The sequence below is a fragment of the Pelophylax lessonae genome, assembly GCF_965119305.1.
Source record: "Pelophylax lessonae genome assembly, chromosome: 1".
Classification (NCBI taxonomy): domain Eukaryota; kingdom Metazoa; phylum Chordata; class Amphibia; order Anura; family Ranidae; genus Pelophylax; species Pelophylax lessonae.
The window spans coordinates 474555118-474578491 of NC_138768.1; the positions used below are offsets into that span (position 1 = coordinate 474555118).

At 41.6% G+C, this 23374-nt stretch overlaps 1 protein-coding gene across 1 annotated transcript in view; it reads left to right on the top strand.

Annotated features, from left to right (window-relative positions):
- The first annotated feature begins 4932 nt into the window (after positions 1-4932).
- Positions 4933-23374, top strand: part of GRIN3B (glutamate ionotropic receptor NMDA type subunit 3B) — a 151315-nt gene continuing 132873 nt past the window's right edge. The window contains exon 1 of the mRNA XM_082262220.1: positions 4933-5705. Within this exon, the coding sequence (XP_082118346.1) occupies positions 5280-5705 (426 nt within the window). The 5' untranslated portion in view covers positions 4933-5279. The remainder of the gene's footprint in view (positions 5706-23374) is intronic.

The following is a 23374-nucleotide window of genomic DNA, read 5'->3' on the forward strand; positions in this document are numbered from 1 at the left end:
TCCTCAGGAAAAATGTGCTGGAACTGGAAAGAGTCCAGAGAAGGGCAACAAAAATAATTAGGGGAATGGAGGACATCAGCTATGAGGAAAGACTACAAGCACTGAACTTATTCTCTCTGGAGAAGAGACGATTGAGGGGGGATATGATATCAATGTACAAATACTGTACTGGCGACCCTAGCATAAGGAACAAACTATTCAAAGAAAGGGAATACAATAAGACACGTGGCCACTCACTAAAACTAGAGGAAAGGCGGTTTAACCTTAAAATACGTAGGGGGTTCTTTACTGTCAGAGCAGTAAGGATGTGGAATTCTCTTCCGCAAACAGTCGTATCAGTAGGGAGCATCGATAGTTTAAGAAAACTATTAGATGGGCACCTTAAAGACCACAACATACAGGGGTATACAATGTACGGTAACAGCAAACACACACACACACACACACACATCATAGGTTGAACTGGATGGACTGATGTCTTTTTTCAACCTCACTAACTATGTAACTATGTAACTCTGGCTCCTCAGAGCGCAGTTGTGGGATAACCCTCACACACCTGCTGCACGCATACAGTGACCTACCCTATACTGCAGCTTTGGTTATAACCTGCAGATGCTCTTCTCTGTTCTGCTGACCACAACTGCATACTAAAGCAGCCCATAGATGAGTCCGTTTTTTTTTTTAACTCAACCAAAAAAGCTTGCCTGTTTCCCCCATCCATACATTCAATGTGGATGTGGGAATCCTCCCACTGAGCTATTGTATTCTTAAAGTGGAGACTTTCCTGCTATCAGAATACACTGATCAACTTTGCAGGCTATAGCCTGCAGCACTGATCAAGCAGGCAAAATCCGACAGAAAATTTTGTATAGAAGTTGATCGATTGACTTCTGTATAACCTCGGGGCATATACATGGATCGAAATCTGTCTGGTCCCTGCTGATGTTTGGCTGGCTTATTTAACCATACAATTCAAAAGTGCTGTCTCCTAAACACTTATCCCAGTCCAGCAATGTAGACCAGCTGTAAACCAGGTCACAACTGGAAGCAGGCCATGAGACCACCTGAGTATAGCGTCTCATAACTGGGCTTAAAAGTGACACCAAACTCTAGTTTAAAAAAGTATGTATTCCTAACTCCAAAAATGTTTTCTATTGTCCTCAGCCTCCTTTAAAGCTACAGCATAGCTTGGAGTTTTCATAACTCCCTGAGCCTCTATTCCAGGACATTGAGATACAGGCACAAGCCGTGTGGGAATAGTTGGGCATCCCACAGCCCTTTCACAACTTGGTGGAGCAATCTAGCTCTATGGTGATGGAGTACTACAGGGTGTACAAAAAAACTTAGCCTGGGGCACCACATATACATGTACAGAGTGGAGCTTGTCCCCTTTGTTGCCCCTAAATGGTCCAACAATCCTGCAAATCAGGCACAAGCATCCAACCTCTGGTCAGTGGGTCAGTCTTCCTGATCCTGCTTATTACTCTAGAATCTGGGACTTAAGTGTTGATACTCTTGCTGCTTGCTTGTAATATTAAAGGATGTTCTGTGTAAATATTCTAATGCCTTTCATGATGCAGTTATGTTACTGTTGTGCTGTAATGTTTTTCTTTTTACTATGTTATGTTCACATGCCAGTACTGGGGCATACTGGGTCGAACTAAAGTACAGGGGAGTGGAGGCAGATGCCTAATTGATGTGTGGGTTTACCTGTTTATTTTGCTTATGTACAGTATACTGTTGTGGTATAATGCTGCTTTAAAGGTTCTGGCTACATGGGGCCAGGTCATTTATGATACAGTTTCTCCTGCAGTTATGTCACTTGCTTTATGAAGGGTATAAATGCAAGGGAGCTGACCTCGGGAAGAGGGGTTCTAGCATGGGAGTACTTCAATCAGGACCAAGTACTTTGATGTAGCTCTTTTTTTGTCTTTACCGTGTTCCTTCCAATGGGCCCAACCTCAGGGAATCCACATGTAATGAACTCTAATATTTATGGGCAATTTTCCTTCTCAAGCATGGGCCACACAAGTTATGTTGTATACCACCAGGGACAGTGTCTTTTTTCAGCATCATAGCCAATCTACCTCTATAGAAATCACACAGCCAAATGTATGTTACCAAATGCACATTCATGGGGAAAATCTATTGAAGAATGATGTGAAGTGTTCATGTAAACTTTTCAAGTCTGCAAGTAAAGATGACTTTTATGAAGGAAGAGTTGTCTGTGTTACTTTCTAAGTAGAAATGCATTAAGGGAGAGAATAAATTGTAACCTTGGTATATCACAAGAACATGTAAATGGGACATAGAGCCATTGAACTCTGAGTTAGGAGTCTTGAGCTCATGCAGAATCAGTGTGACAGATTAACGCATACCGAACAACACTTGCAACCTTCTGGGTTGGGACAACTGTATACAAGAAATAGCAGCCAGTTTATAATGGAAGTGAGTGACTGTGGTGGGATTTGGCATCCCAGATGATGGTGGGAGGACTGGTGTTTTATTTTTCCCTTACCTTGCGACTCACTCTCAATTTGGACCCTGCTGTGGCACAAGGGTGTCCTTTAAGTCTGGCCTGTGAGTCACAACAGTGAAACTTATTACATGTGTACAAGACGTGGCATCAAGGGGAGAGGTGGTCAGCTGGTAAAGAGTGGAACATGTTCAGTACTCCTATCCTATTGCTAGGCAATAAAGTGAGTAAGAAAACAAGATTACATTGTCCCTTGGCTTCCTACTGCAAGAAGTTACAGTTGAGAAAGTATCACGGTGTGGAGTTCCACTTAAACAATGGCTTATAGGTGCAGAGCCAGCACCTAGGGGGCAAACAGCACCCCTAAATTGATTGTTGCAAAATTCTACTATTGGTGACCAAATTCCCAACTCTTTGCAAAGACTTATGTCTCAACTACATATTCTTACACATGCCAAATTCACTTTTTCTTGATTGGCTAGGTGCTAACAGGTTATTTTTTTTAACTTTCCATACAATATTCACTAGACATAATCTAGATGTTGTCAAAGCAATTTTTATTTCCAAGCAAACCAATCTGATTTTATCATTGTATTTATATTTGTATGTAAATTGGTTTTTCAAGCTGCGTTGTGAGATCCGTGAGTTATATTTATGTTGTGCTTTAATAAATCTGCTGTGTTATCAATGATCACTGGCACATCCACAATATATGTCATAAGCCTGCTTGTCCTGAAACCCCATAGTGAAAATGATTCACTCAAAATTTCCCAAATAAACAGAGAAGGTTTCATTAGGGTGTTGGTCACATACGCAGCAAAGGGGCTTCCTCAGTCTGTGACATCTACACGAGCAGGAGAATGACTCTCTCCCTGCATACAAATGCCCTCACACTAGCACTGCTTTCTTATTAGTCAGTAAGTAGCATTGTGTCACTTTGTAAGACAAATGCAAGTCCTCCTTTGTACATATTTACCATGTCTTCCTCGCTGTCTGCCGATAAATGAGTTAGTTCCCAATCAGCTTTGTTCCTGAATCTAATCTAAATAACAAAGTGGGGATGTCAAAATTCAGATTTATATTTACATTATTGGATTTCTTAAAATGGCTGCAGATCAGTACATTTCTGTAAATATAGAAAACATATTAAAAAAAAACAATTTTTGGAAAATGATTAAGCGTATTCCTGTCACAAACACATTACCGTTTCACTGCCTTTTAAATAGCTCTAGCCACGATCAGCCTGCAAAATGACCAGAAATGTGTCTGCTATATACAGCTTGGTCATTGCTGCACTAAGCTGTAACATTTATCTCGAGCACAGAGTTGTCATCACCCTCCTGTTGCACATTCTCCTGTATGCAGTCTGAGCCTTTCTCTCATTTTCATCAATCTTCATTGCTCATTTAATTTCAGTGATTTGCTTTTTCTTATATATGACTTCCCCTTCAGCACTATAATTTTACCTTTCTAGCCAAGGAGTCTCTCTCTCTCTCTTCATTCTCTCTTTCCCTTTGGCACAGCATCATCTCTTCCATCACATATTGGCAGCATTCCTTCTGTACTACTGCTTTTATCTGGATTCAGTCCAAATACAGTGCAGGACAGAGCAACAGGCAAACATTTGATGACCCCAGATAGCCCCTTTGTTAAACCAGGATGCTTTGTAACTCCTGAAGCCATCCAAGTGAAATAAGGAACCTGATTTAAATTTAAAGTGTTAAAAAATTACAACCAGCAGTATCAAACAAGACTTTAGCTGTCCAAGACATCACTGTAGTCTATATCCCCAATGCCTTGCATCCTCAACACTTTGTTATTTTTGTTGAATTATTTTGTGCTGGTTTGCCTTCTCTGAATCTTTGTTCTAATTTTTGCCCTCGTCCGTTGTATCTTTTTGCTGTTTGGGAGAATAATACAAAAGCAGTGGTTTCAGTTATGCTAAATGAGAAATCATAAGTGCCCAACTAATGGTCACGCTAATAACGGTTATTAGTCCCATTTCTCTGTATGCCCTTGCCTTGTGCTCATTGTCCCAGACAGTTTCCGATAGCTGACAGAGTCAAGGGGACTATATTTATGTTGACTGACCCAGACTATCCTCAAAAATTGTGTTAATTAGGTCATGACTTTGCAACCAACCCAGCCCACTGTGCACTTAATGCCTTTTTTTAACCTTCATGTTACCTCCCATCTTCCTTCAGTGTATTGTTTGACATTCTCTTGTTTGCCTTGCTATTGTCACTTGAATTTCATCGACTTGCCATGACTGATGTTTATTCTTTGTGTTTCTTGTATTCCTTTTCTGATTTACAGTCACCCCTTAGCATTTCTTATCTTGCTGTCTTCTGCCTGCTTTCCTTCTCCTGTTCATCAATATTTTTGACCTCTCCTCTGGTCCCTCTCTCCCTCCCCTCTCTCGCTCTGTTCTGTCAGTATTACCAGACTCCAGCAAACAGTGGCAGAGCAGATCTCAACTCAGCATCCAGTCTGGATCATCCTGGAGACACTGCTTTCCCTCTATTCCTGTATTTCTTTTCCATCTCTTGATTTAGAAACCCTGCACTGCTTTGTTCTTCACACATCTCATCGTCTTACCTATTGATGTGGCTATCTGCTATTTTCTTATTCATCTCCATTGACCCCCCTCCCATGCACTTTACCCTCCCTCTCTTTCCCATCTGCTTCTTTCATTCTCTGACCTACCTTCCACTGTCCCGTCTTACTTATCTTCCACTATTCTTCCACTGTCACACGCTTCACTACCTTGTGTCAACCCCCCCTCCCTCTTTGGCTTTACCTAATGGATATTCTACACTGGTTTTGTTTATACCTTGGTGTTTTCTGCAGCTTGGTGCCTTGTTATGGCCACCCACAGCCATGTCGTATTCTTGCCCGTATTGGGCACACAGTCCGTCTCGGTGCCCTCTTACCCCTGGCTGGGCACTCTCAAACAAGAATCCAGAACGTTCTTTCCCGGATTAGCCGCAGCAGTTTGCTTCCCTACAACCTGAGTCTGGAGGTGGTTTCCGGAGCCCCCAAGGAAAGGGACCCTGCCTCGCTGGCAAGATGGTTGTGCCAGGTATTGGTGGCACAAGGGGTGGCTGCAGTGCTGGCATTCCCTCAATCACAGGAGGAGCTACTACAATTGGAATTCTTGTCCAGTTTTTTGGAGATCCCATTTCTCAGTATTCTGGAGCAGGAGCAAATTGTTCCACTAACCACTAAGGTAATTCATAATAACCAATTGGTTTCAAAGTATTAGGAAAAGCCTGAAAAGGACATAACCTCTTCTAAATAAAAAATCTCATGAAATACATGGAAATGTAACAAAATCTCAGTCCATTCATCATTTCTCTGAAACTCTTATATACGGTTGTAAGCTTCACTATATCCTTATAAAATGTAACTGTCACTTTATAACTTAACTGTAGACCAGCATCCCTATAGCATTAAGTATTCTATGTATTCATTTGCCTGCACTTATTACTCACATTTGCTTAACCCTCCGTTCGCAGCTCAGATCTCAAACTCCTTCTCCAATGTCATTTATCTTTGGTCTACTGTCTGTTTTCTCTGATGTTTATCGGGCAGTCAGTTTACCATCCTCCAGCCAATCATAGGTAGTAATGACTGCCATCATTTACTTGCAATAATCAGGTAAAGGTCAGTTTGTGTAGCAAATATTTTTTGGTCCATATTTGTTAAAAAAAAAAAAATGTACATCTGATTCCTGTCATCGTTATCATTGGTGATGAAAATAGCAAATGTTTACAATTGGTATTTTTGTATATATATATATATATATATATATATAATATAATATCTATGTATATTATACAAAACATGTTTTAGTCTTAGTCCAACATGTCTTAGTCCAACCAATCCTGATCTATCAGTTGTGTGTATTTGGGAGGGACTAGCAAATGTTAATCAGGAAAGCCTGCTGGACTGCTGGCTAATTAGTTATAATGATATTTGGGTTTGCCTGTATGAAAAATGAGGACTGAGCGCTAAGAAGGAACACATAGCTCATTAGCGTTAATGTTTCCTCACAGTCCTGAGTAAGAACAAAGGCATCCTAATCATTGGAGCTCCATCATTTGTCATTTAAAATATTGACAAAATGACAAACATAAAGGTATCCATCGTTAAGCGTCTCAAATCAAACTTCAGCTTTTCTTTACCCATATATCGGTTTTCTCTTTTTTTACATTTTGACATTTTTTACTTTTAGATTAGCTATAAATTATAAAGCATTGGTGGCCCACAATACAAACTCATCAAATACATTTGCCTGATCACATATGGGATCGTGAGAGTGCACACAGCAACACAAACTATTAGGGAAATATAATGCTGCAGAAAAGATTACCAGAGAAGCTGTGACTATCTTGTTATCCACTCATATAAAATGTTACTCTCAAAAAACAAGCAAAAAAAAAAAACAAAAGCCAAAAACAATAAAGCAGAAATAAAAGTTAAGTATTACTTTAAAGTGCATCTAATCCCTAGAACAAAAATGTAATTTCATGCTGATTTAACAATTGCATGAACAGATAGACCTCATCTATTTTTTTAAGAGATATGCCCATCTCTGGGCAGCAAGCAAGCAGATTAATCAAAAAACTAAAAAAAACCTCAAATCACTCGAACCCTCTGCCCCAGCGTTTCTCAACTCTAATTTTAAGGTCTCGGGGCACCCAGCTAAAAATATTTTGATCTTCAGCTCATGGTACATTAGCATTATCAGTATATTGCACAACATATTAAATAAGATGATAAATAATACCTACCATATTTGACACCCTGTCTTGTTCCAATACCCACCTGCTGTCTATGGCAAAAATAATTTTCATTAATTTAATAATAACCACAAAAATTGTGAAAATTATGATGTTCCCTAAAATTAGTGGCCAGTGTATATGTTAGCGCTTATATTGTAATCAGCGGTAAATTGCCTCCTTACATTTGGTGGTCAATGTTGGTGGAAGATCAATTCTCTATTGCTCACTACTCAAGAATTCCTTAGTAATTTTAGCAAGAGGGTTGCTTGAGTAGTGAGCGATGGAGAATTGATCTCCTACCTGCACTGCCCACCAATGTAAGAAGACAGTTTTCCACTGACCACAATGTAGAGGGTTCCTTGACTGCCCTACACCATTTTGTGACTTCATTTATTCTGTGCTTGTTAGAACCGCAGCTGAGTATTGGATTTTGCTTAAAGCATAACTTCACCCAAAAGGGGATGTTCTGCTCTTCCACCTCCTCCTTTACATTTGGCACTTTTTTTGGGGGGGGGGGAGCAGGTACCTGATTTTGGCAGGTACTTGCTCCCCCACTTCCAGTCGAATCACCGTGGCGATCTGAGTGGAAGTTCGCTCCCCTCCACCTTTCCCTGCAGCCTCCGGGGACACATGACAGTTCTGAGAAGACTGCTGGACCATTTACAAAGCTCAGCGTGGCTTGCGCATGAACAGTTGGAAGCCAGCTGTGAAGCTAGTTTCTCTCAGTCAGGATGCCAGCACCTGGACCAAAAGTCCGATTGAAGAATTAGGTCGGGTGAGGACAGCGCTGAATCCAGGGGCAGATAAGTGTCCTTATATTAAATGTCTGCAGCCACAGTATTTGTAGCTGCTGCCTTAATTTTTTTGCCTGTTTAAAGTGTATATAAACCCTAACAATTCATTTATTTGCCCTCCTTTTGTATTTTAAATATATAATTAAATGTGTTGTGTTATGGAGATGAGGAGAGGGTTGTTCTGTAGTCTTGCTGTGTTTGAAAACACTGCTCCTCCACAGGACCATCTTTAATATTGATTGGAACCTGGACAAAATTTTCTTGCCCCCCCCCCCCCTACACACAGACTTAAGCCAGCCATAGACAGAGCGATTTTATTTTCCACAGCCACGGGTTGCAGGAAAGAAAATTGCTTGATTTCCCTATCAACATGGACAGTGCTGGATTCCCTCCCATGGAGCCATTGTGTTCACAGTGACATTGTGAACACAGTGATTATTGCTAGCGGCTATAACAGCTGCTAGAAATAATTGCATGTAAAATCCATCAGGCTGGTTGTACCCAAGTTGATCGATCAATCATCTTGGCTACATTCAGCCTGCCTTTACATGGTTCAGATCTCAGTCAGTTTCTGCTGAACTGGCTGAAATTCAAACTGTCTATTGCCGGGCTTCGGCCTGGTACACACTAGTATTTTTTTTTTTTTTTTTTCGTTCAACCCAGCGGGCTGAACAAAAAAAACTGAAGGGTTTATGAGGAGCCACTGTACTAACATATGATGTTAGAACAGCGATCTCCCCCACTAAGCTATTGTGTCCAGACAGGAGGATGCCCCCCCACGCCAGAACACACCCGTCAGCCAATGGCCGAGAGCACTGTTTGAATGCTGATCGGCAGACCTTTATTGGCCAGGCCCCTTCGACAGAGGATGGCTTCTGGCAGACCAGCTGCTGTACACAACATGGGCTGAATGCCAGCCAATTTCTATTGAACAGGTCAATGCCACCGATATTCAGCTGTGTGTAGGGCCCTTTATCTCAAAGAACTTTACTAATGTAAACATAAAGAACTGGTCCACACACTCACTGATTGGTCCAGGCCCCCTAATTGGTTTCTAGAGGTTACTGCATATCATTACAGCTCATTGATTAGTTGTTAGAGGTTACTTCACATTATTACTGCTCACTGGTTGCTAGAGGTTACTGCACATTTTTACTGCTTATCTATTGATTGCTAGAGGTTACTGCACATCATTACATCTCACTGATTGGTTGCTAGAGGTTATTGAAAATCATTACCGCTCACCAATTGGATGCTAGAGTTTACTGCACATCATTACCGCTCACTGATTGGTTGCTAGAGGTTATTGAAAATCATTACAGCTCACCAATTGGTTGCTAGAGTTTACTGCACATAATTAAAGCTCACCCATGGTTGCTAGAGGTTACTGCACATCATTATCACTCACTGATTGGTTACTAGAGGTTACTGCACATCATTAACACTCACCCATTAGTTGCTAGAGGTTACTGCACCTTATTACTGCTCAATGATTGCCTGCAACTCACAGTGTCATCCTCTGCAAGCAGAAGAAGGGTTAGGGAGAAGAGTCCACAAATAGCCCGTACTATGTGTTTGATCTCCGCGCTGCTGACCGGAGAAGGAAGGAGGGCAAACGGGGGAACACAGAGAACTGCTCTGCCTCACTCCCTGTCACAGCCGCTCTGGTCCTGACAGAGGGAGAAGTGTGACTTGCTGGCTCTAGTACATACAGCCTACGGCTGTGCCTCCCCCTGTCACAGTAAGGCTACTTGATTTAAACAGCCGGTAGAGCAAGCAGGGGGATCTGCTGCACCAGCTACACTTGGAAAATCTTTGCGGGCAGCACTGTCTCAAGGGGCAGCTGTTTTGGGACCCATAACAATGCCTGGGCCCAGGGCAGCTGTCCCTTTTGCCCCACGTTAAAGATGGCCCTGCCCCTCCATAAACACAACACAGTGAGTGAGCCCTGTCACCCTAAAACAGGAGTAGCAGATGTTACTTTCAGGGTCACTGGGTGAATAAAGTGAAAAAAAAATCTGAAGAAAGAAAACTAAGCTGCAATATTCATGACTTTTGAATGGATCAATCCCTTTTATCTACAGAAAAGGGCTCACACCTGAAACAACTGCATGGATATTAAACATGATGCTTCTAATACTAATCCATACCTTTTATTAATTGGATTTTACTCTCTATACCACCTAATTATTGCAAGTAATTCACAAATCACATCACTTGTAAATATCAGTCTGTGTGTAGGCAGTCCTCTCTAAGTTCCTGACTGGTGAGCCATGTAATGCAGCTGGACTACATATAAACAGATGGCTCAAGTGTTGATTTTGACTGCTGCAATATTAATTCAATCATAAAACATAAAAGCTTCAATTTTTTTACACAGGTGACCCAGCTACTCACATATTACCAAGACAACTGCTCATCTACTGGGTCACATTAATCATTTATGCCAGAGGCACTTGGGTGCTTGTTTTACTGTTTCTGTTCAGTTTTTTCAGGATTTTACTTTTGCAGTTAGATAAATGTGATGTATGGTAACTAAAAAGAGGCATTTTGACATTGTTTATAGGTGTTTAGGGTGACTAAAACTCTGTATAAAGCCCAATAAAACTTGCAAACATGAATAAATGTACATTGTGTTCAATTCCATCTACCAGTGGCTTATCCATACTGTGTGCAGTGAATGCAGTACACATGGGGTCAAATGTGCATAGTTGCAGCCAGATAGTGGGTGCTCAGATACTCTCTGCATTTCCACACCTGGCACTAAGAAGAGTGTGGGGGGAAAGGAGTTAATTAACACTGCCAGTGACCTTAAAAAAGTCAGTTGTTTTTGTATTACACTTCCATTGGCTATAAATGCAGGGAGGGGGTTAAGGGGGTTAACAGCATTGCCATTGACTACCAACAAAGAATGGTGTATATACTACTGCCACTGACCACCAGTATGGAGGTAATTATTGTGGTCACTGCTGGGGTTAATCACTAACACCAATGATGGGGGTTGTTACACTGTCCACTGACACCAATGACACAATGCAAACCCCTCCTTCTTTTTGCAGTGTGCTGCATTTTCACTTTCTCAAGGAATGAGGCCCAATTAATGATCTTGTACACAATCCCACCATATTCAGAAAATGCCCCTGCCATCACTCAATAACACAAGATTTCAAATAACCATAATATCTTGATGACCAACGAGCCACAGAGTAATGACTAAAGGAAAAGCTTCTTTACAGTAAGAGCTGTAAAGATGTGGAATAGACTCCTTCAAGTACTAGTTACTGGTCATCTTGGTAGATTGTTTTAAAAAGGGCCGCTTGCATTCCTAAATGCACAAAATATAACTAGATACTAACATTTAAAGGTAATACCATCAGGGGTTGTTGATCTAGGAAATGTCTGACTGCCTCTTGGGGGATTGGGAAGAATTTTTTTTGCCTTCCTCTGGATCAACTGTGGATATTGGGTTGTGCATATGGAGGTTTTTTCTATTGCTTGAACTGGATGAACGCATGCCGTTTTTTAAGCGGACTAACTATGTAACCAAAGCTTCAGTCTTTTATCTGGACATTAATATGCATCAAATGCATCCTTGTCATTCTTTGGTTTCTCAATTAAGCCTTTGACTCAAACTACTAAAGAATACTTGTATAGATGTCTTGTTTATTGGTAGAATACTTACTGACTGACCCTCTTGGAAGACCCCGTTGCTTAGTTTTGAGGCGGTCAAGAACCGTATGAATGATATTCTAATTAATGAAAAACTGACTGCGATAGTTTCTGATTCTCATGCTAAATTTCTTAAGGTGTGGGACCCCTGGATCTCGAACGTTGCCCCTTCCGGATTCCAGACCACCCTTCTCTCTCTTTAATGCCCCCTGGACGCTCGCCCCGCAGGACCCGTTCCCCCCCATCCTCCTCCCCCCCCCCCCACCCTCTCTTTAGTCTTCTTCTATTGTCGTTTCTTTCTTTGTTTGTGTTGTTTTCTTCTCTGGCTCGGTACTCTCAGGCCCAGCCCCTGTTTGCTAGTTGGAACGTACTAGAACTTCTTCTTCTGTTATTTTTATTGCACTGTAAGCCACCAGGGGGGACTTTCGGTCCCTGTCTACGAATTTTTGCTTGTTAATAACCCTTATTTGGTCCGCGATGTTTTAAGGTTGGCTTACGCCCTATGTCTGTATCATGTTTTGCTGCTATCTGTTTTCTTGCGTTCCATTTTTATTTCTCAAATTGTACACATATGCTGTGTTTTGATGTATGTTTATGCCTTTTCTTAAAATAAGAACTTTTGTACAAGAAAACTTACTGACCCTTATTCAATTCCTTGGTGAAAAAAAAAAGTTATATCAATATATAATGTATATACTGTAGAAACATAGCAATAATTGATCCCTGCCAATTGGTGCACATAAGCACATAAACATGAAGGTCAGGGCACAGTCAGGTATTTGAAAGACCATAAATAATACAAGGCTTTATTCAATGACAATTAAGTGGGTCACAGCCCACCTTTACCAATTACTGAATAAATCCTTGGATACTTTATGCACTTTTAAATACCTGTGTGTGCCCTGATCTTCATGTTTATTTACAATATATATCCAAATATGTGTCAGTTTAGGGTGGAATTCAATAGTCACCGCGGTAGTAATAGGTTTTGTGTATTAACAGTGATAATTAGCAGCATGCAATATATAATAAATAATAAATATTATAAAGGAGGCAGAAGTATAACAATGGAATTTGCCCTGATATTTGTGGCACAGCACTGTGGAGGCAGGCACTGATATGACTCCCATCCAAGATGATATACACAGTTACAATCATTCCTTTGCAAAACGGCAGCAAACAATGGCAATGCCTAGTTAATACACTTTGAAAACACATCAGATCTCAATGGAGAAAAATCTCATGCTGAATATCTATACTGATATGGAGTGAGTAACGTGTTAGGAAGGAAAGGATGCCATATCGCTTAATGAAAATGAAAATCATCAACCTACAGAGGGCTGAATTCAAAGACAGCCCGAAAATCAAAGTGAAAAAATGATGCAGCAGGCTGGTCTATTTTGCTGAAATTTCATTGCAGCAACTCAAAATGGTACTCAGTAGTTTGTATGGCCCCCACGTACTTGTATGCATGCCTGACAATGTCGGGGCAGGCTCCTTTTGAGACGACAGATGGTGTACTGGGGTATTTCCCCCTCTGGACCAGGGCATTACTGAGCTCCTGAACAGACTGAGGTGCAACCTGGTGGCCTCAGATGGACCAAAACATAATGTCCCAGAAGTGTTCTTTTGGATTTAGGTCAGGCGAGCATGGGGGGTCATTCAATGGTATCAATTCCTTCATCCTCCAGGAACTGGCTGCATACTCTCGCCACATGAGGCCGGGCATTGTAGTGCACCAGGAGGAACCCAGGACCAACTGCACCAGCATAGGGGTCCAAGGATTTCATCCCAATATCTAATGGCAGTCAGGGTGCCATTGTCTAGCCTGTAGAGGTCTGTGCATTCCCCTATGGATATGCCTCCCTAGACCATAACTGACCCATCACCAAACCAATCATTGCTGAACAATGTTACAGGCCGCATAACATTCTCCATGGCTTCTCCAGAACCTTTCACATCTGTCACATGTGCTCATGGTGAATCTGCTCTCATCTGTGAAAAGCAGAGGGGGCCAGTGGCAGACCTGCCAATTCTGGTGTTCAATGGAAAATGCCAATCAAGCTCCACGGTGCCGGACAACTGAACACAAGGCACACTAGAGGACATTGGACCCTCAGTCCACTAACCTGAAGTCTGTTTCTGATTGTTTGGTCACAGACATTCACACCAGTGGCCTGCTGGAGGTCATTTATTAGGGCCCTGGCAGTACTCATCCTGTTCCTCCTTGCACAAAGGAGCAGATACCGGTCCTGCTGATGTGTTAAGGACCTTCTATGGCCCTGTGCAGCTCTCCTAGAGTAACTGCCTGTCTCCTGGAATCTCCTCCATGCTCTTGAGACTGTGGTGGGAGACACAGCAAACCCTCTGGCAATAGCCAGTATTGATTTGCCATCCTGGAGTAGTTGGAATGTCTTTGCAATTTCTATAGGGTCCAGGTATCGCCTCGTGCTTCCAGTAGTGACACTGACCCTAGCCAAATGCAAAACTAGTGAAAAACAGTCAGAAAAGATAAGTAGGGAAACATTTCAAGGATCAGGACATTAAGGGCTAAGTGAGATGATTACAGCCACACACCTACACAGGTTGAACTGGATGGACTATTGTCTTTATTCAACCTCACCTACTATGTATGTATGTAACTATTTTTTAGTGGCCTCCACCTATAAAATCATTCTATTTTGAAGGTCGTCTCATTGTTTCCCATATAGTGCCCCTGCTGTTAATTTCTTTAATACCAAAGCAGCGGAAACTGATTAACAACCCCCTCTGCTGCTTAGCTGACCAGATCAATATCCCAGGAGTTTCATTGACTTGATGCTATACTCTGATTAAAAAGTGTCCCTTTAATTCTATTGAGCAGTGTATTTTTTTTTATCTAAGATAGCTATCCCTTGCCATTCTTGTAAAGGGCTGAAAACGAATGCATACATTAGTTGTGTGCATTAGCAATCAGTATCCTTCACCAGAATACACTGCATATACTACACCATGCACACCATATCATGAGACAAAATGCTCAGGTGTGAAAAGGGATTAATTACCTTTGATTCACTTATGTCTACACATTGATATAGCCTGCTGAAAATAAAAAGGATCGTTTGAACCAAGCCCTGAGTTTCAGAAAAGCCATCTATGTTTTATAGAAGAGTACATAAAGGACTTTGATCCTTTTTAAAATAGAGTATCACGATGTTCCAGTCTCCTGCACATTACTCAATGATTGATGAATATAACCCAATATTTGAGGTTATCAAGCCTCCTGGTATCTTTAAGGCAGCAGTTTAAAACTGATAATGAAAAGTGCAGCGCTAAAACAATAAGACAATAAAAACATCAATGGATAAATGAAGAGTCTATGAATGGCACACAGTAGTCTTGTAAAAAAGAGGAGAAAACAGTCCAATAAGAAATCCCAATGAAAGTGCTCAGTGCTGATCAGTAAACAGGACACAAGTGCTTGTTCAGTGCAATCCTTCACCAGAGGTGCTAGCCTCTCACCTGTACGCTGTGAAAAGACAGCCTTAAAAGTACACTCCCAGCAATGTGAAAATCCTGACCAGGACAGCAATCACAGAGGGCATCTCTCCTTTTTGTTAAGGTGTTCACAACGATCCCCATGCAATAGAAAGGGGGCAGACCATAGTGCAATATGTTTCAAACACCACACTTTATTGATAAAACAAATGGACAGCCTCTTACTTCAAGGTAATGCAAAAACGAGCAGTACAGCAATCCAGCTGGTCTCCAGACAGAGCGGAACGCTCTGCTGACAGGGGCTACGAGTGACGTCACGATCTCCTCTCCCTTGCGCACGTGTATCGTCCGTGGGCGGGACTTCTTCAGCGTAGATATAGAAAAATGCCTATTAGCACTGTCCTGATACCAACTGAATGCCGACCAATGCTTCCTGGCGCTTTAAATACTGTTAAGATCCAGGACTGTAATGATCCTTGACTCTTGACACTTTGTCTAGCTCAAAAGTCTTGTGTATGACTCCCTCCAGCCCTTCACTGACTGAGGTAGCTCCTTGTAACTGCTTGTACTGCTGCAACTCTTAACAAGCACACTTAACTCTTCAGGGCCCAACCGCCCCTCTACACTTCCAGGGTCCTTTCACTAGGCAACCCCCTTTACACTTCAGGGTCCTTTCACTAGGCAACCCCCTTTACACTTCAGGGTCCTTTCACTAGGCAACCCCCTTTACACTTGCAGGCTCTAGGATCCCTGGGACCTTCACCCGAGTGGTCCCCTCTACACTAGGCAGACCCCAGGGGCAGTTCACAGTACTCACGACCTTGGAAGGCTTTCCTGGAACTGAACCCGTCTTTCTCCACTGGTCCTCGGCACACCGGATCCTCTCTGCAGCTCAACTCTCTCTTCTGGATACTCAGGCAGCCACCCAAGACACCGGATCCTTCTGACAGGAGGAGAGACAGTCATACTCTCCCTCCTGGGACTCTGCTTCCCGCCAAAGACACTGCATCATGTGTTCTTCTCAAACTTATACCTACTCCCAGAATCCTCTGAGGCAGAATCTGCCTTCTGGGGTAGATACAAGCCCGAATGGGCCACTGATTGGATTTCCACCACTGCCCAATGAGAATCCTCCCACAGAGCCAGTGGGGAGAATCACCTCTCAGTAACCACACCTGGGAGACATGACAGTCCATCTGAAATCATGGCCCTGCTGTAAGGCGGCCAAGGCCCATTATACTTTTACCTAGCACCTACCTGTAGGGTGCTACACATAGATTCTACAAGGTGTTGAAAAAATTCCTCAGAATGGCATGGTATGCAGCCTGGCAGGTCAGGAAAGGGGGGGGGGAGGAGCGAGCAAGCTGCCTCCCCCTCCTGAACAATACCAGGCCACATTCCCTCAACATTGGGGGGGTGCATTGGGGCAGGGGAAGCTTCTTGTCCTCATCCCCACAACCATGGCTGGTGGTTAATGATGGCCTGCAGGTATGGGGCTTATGAAAATCTGGAAGCCCCCTTTCACAAGAGGGCCCTTAGATTGCGCCCCCCTAAAGGAAAGAGTATGGAAGATATTTTACCCCTACCCATTCACTAAAAAAGTGTCAAATGTAATGTAGCACCCTACAGGTAGGTGCTAGGTAAAATGTATAGTGGGCCTTGTCTGCCTAACAGCAGGGCTGGGATTTATTTAGCTAGGGTGTCAGGGCTTCCAGATGTGCCTGCTGAGGGGAGAAGTATCCCCACTGGCTCCTGTGAGAGGCTTCTCATAGGGCAGTGTGGGAAGCCCAATCAGGGGACACATCCCAGCTTGTAACTACCCCAGAAGGCAGATTAGGCTGCAAAGGATTCTGGGAGTGGGTACAAGTTTGGGGGGAAGTGAGTGGCACGGTGTCTTTGGCGGGAGCAGAGTCCCAGGAGGGAGAGTACGGCTGTCTCTCCTCCTGTCAGAGGAAGAGGATATCTCAGGGTGTCGCCTGAGTATCCAGAGAGTGCTGAGTTGAGCCGAGGGGATCAAGTATGCCGAGAGCCTGCGGAGAGAGAGAGAGGGGTCCAGTCCCAGGAAAGCCTACACAAGTTGTGAGTACTGAGGATTGCCCCTAGGGGTCTGCCTGAAATTAGAGGGGACCACTCCAGAAGAGGTTCTGGGATCCAGTGTCAGCTAGCTGAAAAGGGGGTACCTAGTCAGTGGACCCTGAAGAGTTACAGTCAAGGGGGGCATTTGCATCTGGGCCCTGAATTGCATAGATTGTGTCAGTTGCAATTACAGATTTGCAGAGTTCTACCTCATACTACATCAAGCTGGATAAAGCGGGGGACAGTATTCAGTGAATTGTACAGCATAACAGGGTCAGGAGTTCTACAGTTTCACAGTTCTGGATCTTTTGGACTTTCAGTCGAGGATTCAGCACTTTTATCAAGTTGCACTGTTAGTGAGCATTGGCTGGCACCGGCTGGCGTCAAGGAAGCGCCAACGGGCAGTTTCAGGATCAAAGTCCTAATTGTAATTAGTTCAATTTGACATAAATAGGTAAGGATGAGGCCACCTGGTGGCACCGCCCCCCTCGTTACATCATGGACCGGTGCATGCTGTGAATTTTTTGTGAATTAGACTTTACAGTTTACTGCATGCTATAATTTATGCAAAATAAGTAACGTGATACCCTTATCGCATGCGGTAAACGTTAGTGAATCGACCCCATAGACAGGAATGGGTGAAGGTGACTGTACATAGCAAATTGCGTGAAGTAGCACATGCATGCAGACATAATGCGCTGAACACACCTTGTGTGCGTTTGGAGCATTACATCTGTGTGCATTTGCTGCTTTATACCAATAGCGGTGCATGGCTGTGCACAGCCGCCTTCAACCATTCATTTCTATGGACAACTAAACATAGCTCCAGAACATCCTAGATACCAAGAATACGCAGTGTCTTTACGCTACACAGGCAAATGCGTCCATGTGTTTGTAGCCAAATCTTCATTACTGGCCAGTATTTTACACATGTAAGCACAAATACATGCATAAATCACATCTACCCCTTACACAAATTATATTATTATTATTATTATTTTTTGGCATTCTGGTACCTAGAACAATTTTTACATGCATATACATATGTAAACGTACACAACATACTTGTGCTTTTTTGCACAGGAAATATTAGTCAGGAAGACCCTAAATCATTTAACAGTGTGTTGATGAAAATCAAGGACTTTTATAAAATGCGGCATGCTGTTGCTGTATCTGTGATTCAAATTGTAAACTGTAGTATATTTTCAAATAATAATAGAAATTCTGAGTTACTATGTTTTTCTTTAAGACCTGGTTCACACTAGTGCGATTTCAGATGCGACTTGGAATGGAATCACATTCTTTTCAATAATGCCCATTCACCTCAATGTGATTCAGCAGAATCATTTTTTTTTATTTTTTTTATTTCCTGTAATACTTTGGTGCAATTCCAGTTGGATTTTGCCTCAATAGAATATACAAACCTTATCACAGTTGCATCCAAGTTGCACTACATAATCACACTAAAATTCAAATCAAAACCTGATCACAGCATTGTGATTTTCCTTTTAACATGCAGGCTATACCATATTTCCATTATTGTATCAAATAAGCTTCTCCCTCTTGTGGCTTTCTGTATGAGAACACAATCACTCTCTCTGATCTGCAATAACCCCCCCTGACATCAGGCATTCATGAAACTGATTTATTCAGTGTTGTGTGTTTGGTGCCCCCTGGTGGCAGACGCTGTAGTCTTATGTATGAAAAGTCACAGATAAGTCACATCTTCCAGTGTTTCTATTGTGATTATAGTGTGGGAGGAGTGCATGGACTTCAAAGCAACCGTGTTTGTTGGAGGAGCAGACTTAATTATGTGGGAGTAGGAACTAATATTAAAGATAGTAACCAATCAGAATTCTCCATCAAATTTCAGTCTGCCAATAGTAGTGGGATATGGGACTAGGCGCACTCCAACATCATCCGATTGGAGGGTGAGCTTGGAAAAAGGCTGGGAAGGTGGATCACACACAGTGATGGGAATTTATGAAAAATGGAGCAGATACTATTTGAAGTTGGTGCTCGTGGCATCCAATCAGCTTCTAATTTTAGCTTGTTCCATGAAAACAAAACAAAACCCATTGTTTTAATAGGTTCCAAAAACAGTTACATCCAAGGCATGCGTTGTTTGAATAATAACTGTTACCGGCACTTGTGCTTTCAACTGAACCGTCAAGCCATCAAATGACTGGTGTCATAACTAATTACATGTGGAGCACCATGGCAACTGCAGATTAAACAGAGGCTAAGATGGAAGCTTCCTTGGCTGTAAAAGATAGAAGGGTTTAGTTACGCTGTAAAAATGAAAGAAAGAAGCCAATTGGTTGCAATGCACTGCTGCTCCAGATTCTGTCTGCAGCGGTGTTGATAAATTTCCCTTTAGAGTGTTTTCAAGGAACATCATTTGAATCATTATTGCAGTAAAGTAATCTTTTTTATGACTGTGAAATTTTTACATGTGCCATCTTATACATTTTTTTTATTGTACTAAATTAACCACAAAACGACTACCCTATAGCAGATTTACTGCTACAGGACATCCGTTCTGTGCAGAATCACGTGTATATATATATGTGATTCTGCACTTCTGCCTAGGGGACTAACCACAGCAGAAGCTAATCAGCAGGTGCCAGCCAATGGATCTCCGCCGGCACCTGCTGATTGTCGGGAAGACACAGGATGAAGCTCTGGCTATGTAAACAAAGTAGAGCTCCGTTCTGACAGTGGGGAAGTGATAGGTTTTGTTTCCCTACAAAGCAGGAAGAAAAATCCATCACATCCCTTAGTAAAAAAAAAAAATCCATCACAGCCCTTAGTAAAAGCACCACAGACTGAACATGCATAAACACTGGCTAAGCACACATTTAACCCTTTGATCGCCCTAGATGCTTAACCTCCCTGGCGGTATGATTCTTTTGGATTTTAGGTGCTGAAAGCGGTACCATTATTTTAGGTGCTGAAAGCATGTAATTCTTGTGAATGAGCAGCCCAAACCAACTGTATACATTTATTATACATATTATATATATATATATATATGTATGTATACATATATTATGTATACATATATTATATATATATTATATATATATATATATATATATATATATATATATATATATATATATATATATATATATATATATATATATATAATGTATACAGTTGGTTTGGGCTGCTCATTCACAAGAATTACGTGTATATATATATATACGTGTATATATATATATATATATATATATATATATATACATATATATATATATATATATATATATATATTATATATATATATATATATATATATATAATATGTGTGTGTGTGTGTGTGTGTGTGTGTATATATATATATATGTATATGTGTATATATATACGTATATATATATATATACTGTATATATATGTATATATATATATATATATATACATATATTTACATAAAAAGTACAGTAAAACTGCAGGAAAGGGCACTGGGGGGTAATGTAATGTGATTTTATTTTATTTTGAACGATATCAGTGTGTTTGGTGCATTTTACATCCGAATTTGCCGCCGGTTCCACCCCCCGGCGGACGTCACGTCGCCGGAGACGGAAGCCGGGGCTCGCAGACGATCGGGAGAGAGCTCCGCCGCCGCACACCGCTCGCAGTCTTCGCTGGATCCCGGAGAAAAGGTAAGTAAAACCTCCTCCAGCATCCAGCGATCTTCTTAGCGCTACCCCGAGTGTGACTCGGGGTTACCGCTTTTGGCACTAAAATCTTACCCCGAGTCACACTCGGGAATACCGCTAGGAAGGTTAAAGGGGTTGTAAAGTCAGAAGGTTTTTTATCTTAATGCCTTCTAAACATTATGATAAAAAGCCTTCTGTGTGCAGCAGCTGCCCCAGCACCCCCTGAGCCCCATCTCTATCCAGCGATGTCTACGAGTGTCTTGGTCACCTGAGACTCTTCCTCCTGATTGGCTGAGACACAGCAGCTGTGCCATTCTCTCCCGTTGCTGTCAATTAAAGTCAGTGAGCCAATCAGGAGAGAGGGGGGGAATGGGCCACAGCCACGTGTCTGAATGGACACAGGGATCTGTGACTCGGCTCGGTTGTCCCCATAGCAAGCTGCTTGCTGTGGGGGCACTTACCAGGAGGGAGGGTCAGGAGAGCAGAAGAGGCACCTGAGAAGTGGAGGATCTGGGCTGCTCTGTGAAAAACCAACTGTACAGAGCAGATAAGTATAACATGTTTGTTTTTTATAGGGAAAAAAAATGAGACTTTACAGTCACGTTAACACCTTCCCAGCCAGTGTATATTTGTAGCACTGATCACTGAATTAGTGTCACTGGTTCCCACACAGTGTCAAAAGTGTTAGTTAGGGGTTGATTCACTAAAACTGGAGAGTGCAAAATCTGGTGGAGCTCTGCAAAGAAACCAATCAGCTTCCAGGTTTTATTATCAAAGCTTAATTGAACAAGTGGAAGTTAGAAGTCAAAAATGGCCTGGTCATGAAGTGGGGGTAAATCTTCCAGAGATCAAGTGGTTAAGAGATTTGCAGATTAGCCTCCAGAGGCAGAATATAATAACACTATGATCATTTATCTCCCTTGCTTAACAGCTGGATTTCATAAATCTTTTATTAAACATTAACCCCTTTCGCGCCTAAGGGTAAAACAAATCCTAATGCCTAAGCACAATTTTGCAATTTTGACATGTGTTAGTAAAACCGTCCACATCATCACAACTACTTTGTGCATCCAGGTGGATTATACCTTGTTTAATTCAGGACAAATTGGGCTTTCATTTGGAGGTAAATTGTAATGGATATCCCCTATTTTTTTATTTTATTTATTATCAAAGGAAACCTGGCCCAAAATAGTAAAAAAAAAAAACACATTTTAAACTTAGCTTTATATTTCTTGTTACTACCATAGAACAACCCAAAAGAAAAAAACCCTGCTCCCAACGATCGCAGTGATACCACATATATGTATGTTATTTGTTGTTTGTACCTGTAGGGCAGCCCAGAAACAATAATGCACATTTTTCTTTTTTTTTATGGTACCTAAAACACACGGATACTAATTGACACTGATACTAAATTTTAAAAATGTTGTTTTTTTTAAAAAAAAAAAAAAATCTTGTCCAAAATATACTGACCATGACCTTTGCCCCTAACCATGACTTGACCCAAACACTAACACTGGCACTGACCTAGATCAAACATTGATCAAGGTATTTTTTCTTTAGTTTTTACTATTATTTTATGTATTCATATTATTTTTTTACACAGCTTTTTTTTCTCTCTCCGCGAGGAGAGATAAAGATACAATGTATCTTTCCTCTCCATTCACAGAGAGAGAAATACAAGGATGGACTTCACAATAACTGATCACTGTGATAGCTAATCAGAGGCTATCACAGTGATCAGGTGACCCAGAACCAGGACTTCTGGATCCCAATCGTTAGTATGAGACCCGGGCCTCTCGATAAAACCCCGGTCTTTGTGCTTACTGCCCTCTAAATCCGTGGATCCGGGATGGATTGATTTTATGAGGGCAAGATAGTAACGGCTGTCAAGGGTTTTTGTTCAGTTGCTGAATGGCAATTTTACATCGCGGAACCATTCCAGCAACTGCGAGGCGAGCATTTGACCCACGGTTGCGATGATCTTGATGCGTGAGTTTGACAAGTAGTGCCTCCTTGTAAACTCTGCAGCTCGAGTTGAAACTGCTGCAGCCATGATGCTCTGGGTACATCCCTGTAAGGTTGTAGAATTAGAATAAAAATAAGTGACATGAGTTGGTGGTAAAACTGCTATAATTCCTTATGATTACTGTTTATTGAATATTTATCTCTTGCAATACTTATTATATTATATAGCCTAAATGGACACTTTATAATGTAAATGGCATAACTGCTTAGGCATGTTATAATAACTCATAGTTTTATATTTCTTTTATGGTTTAAACCTACATAGAGTTGTATTCCATATAATGACTGTATTACTGTGTGCTATATGAGTGCCAAATAGGCTACAATGTAAAGGCCAGCAGACAAATGCTAACTTTAACTAGCAAGCATTAAATTATAACAGACCCTGATATAATACGCCAC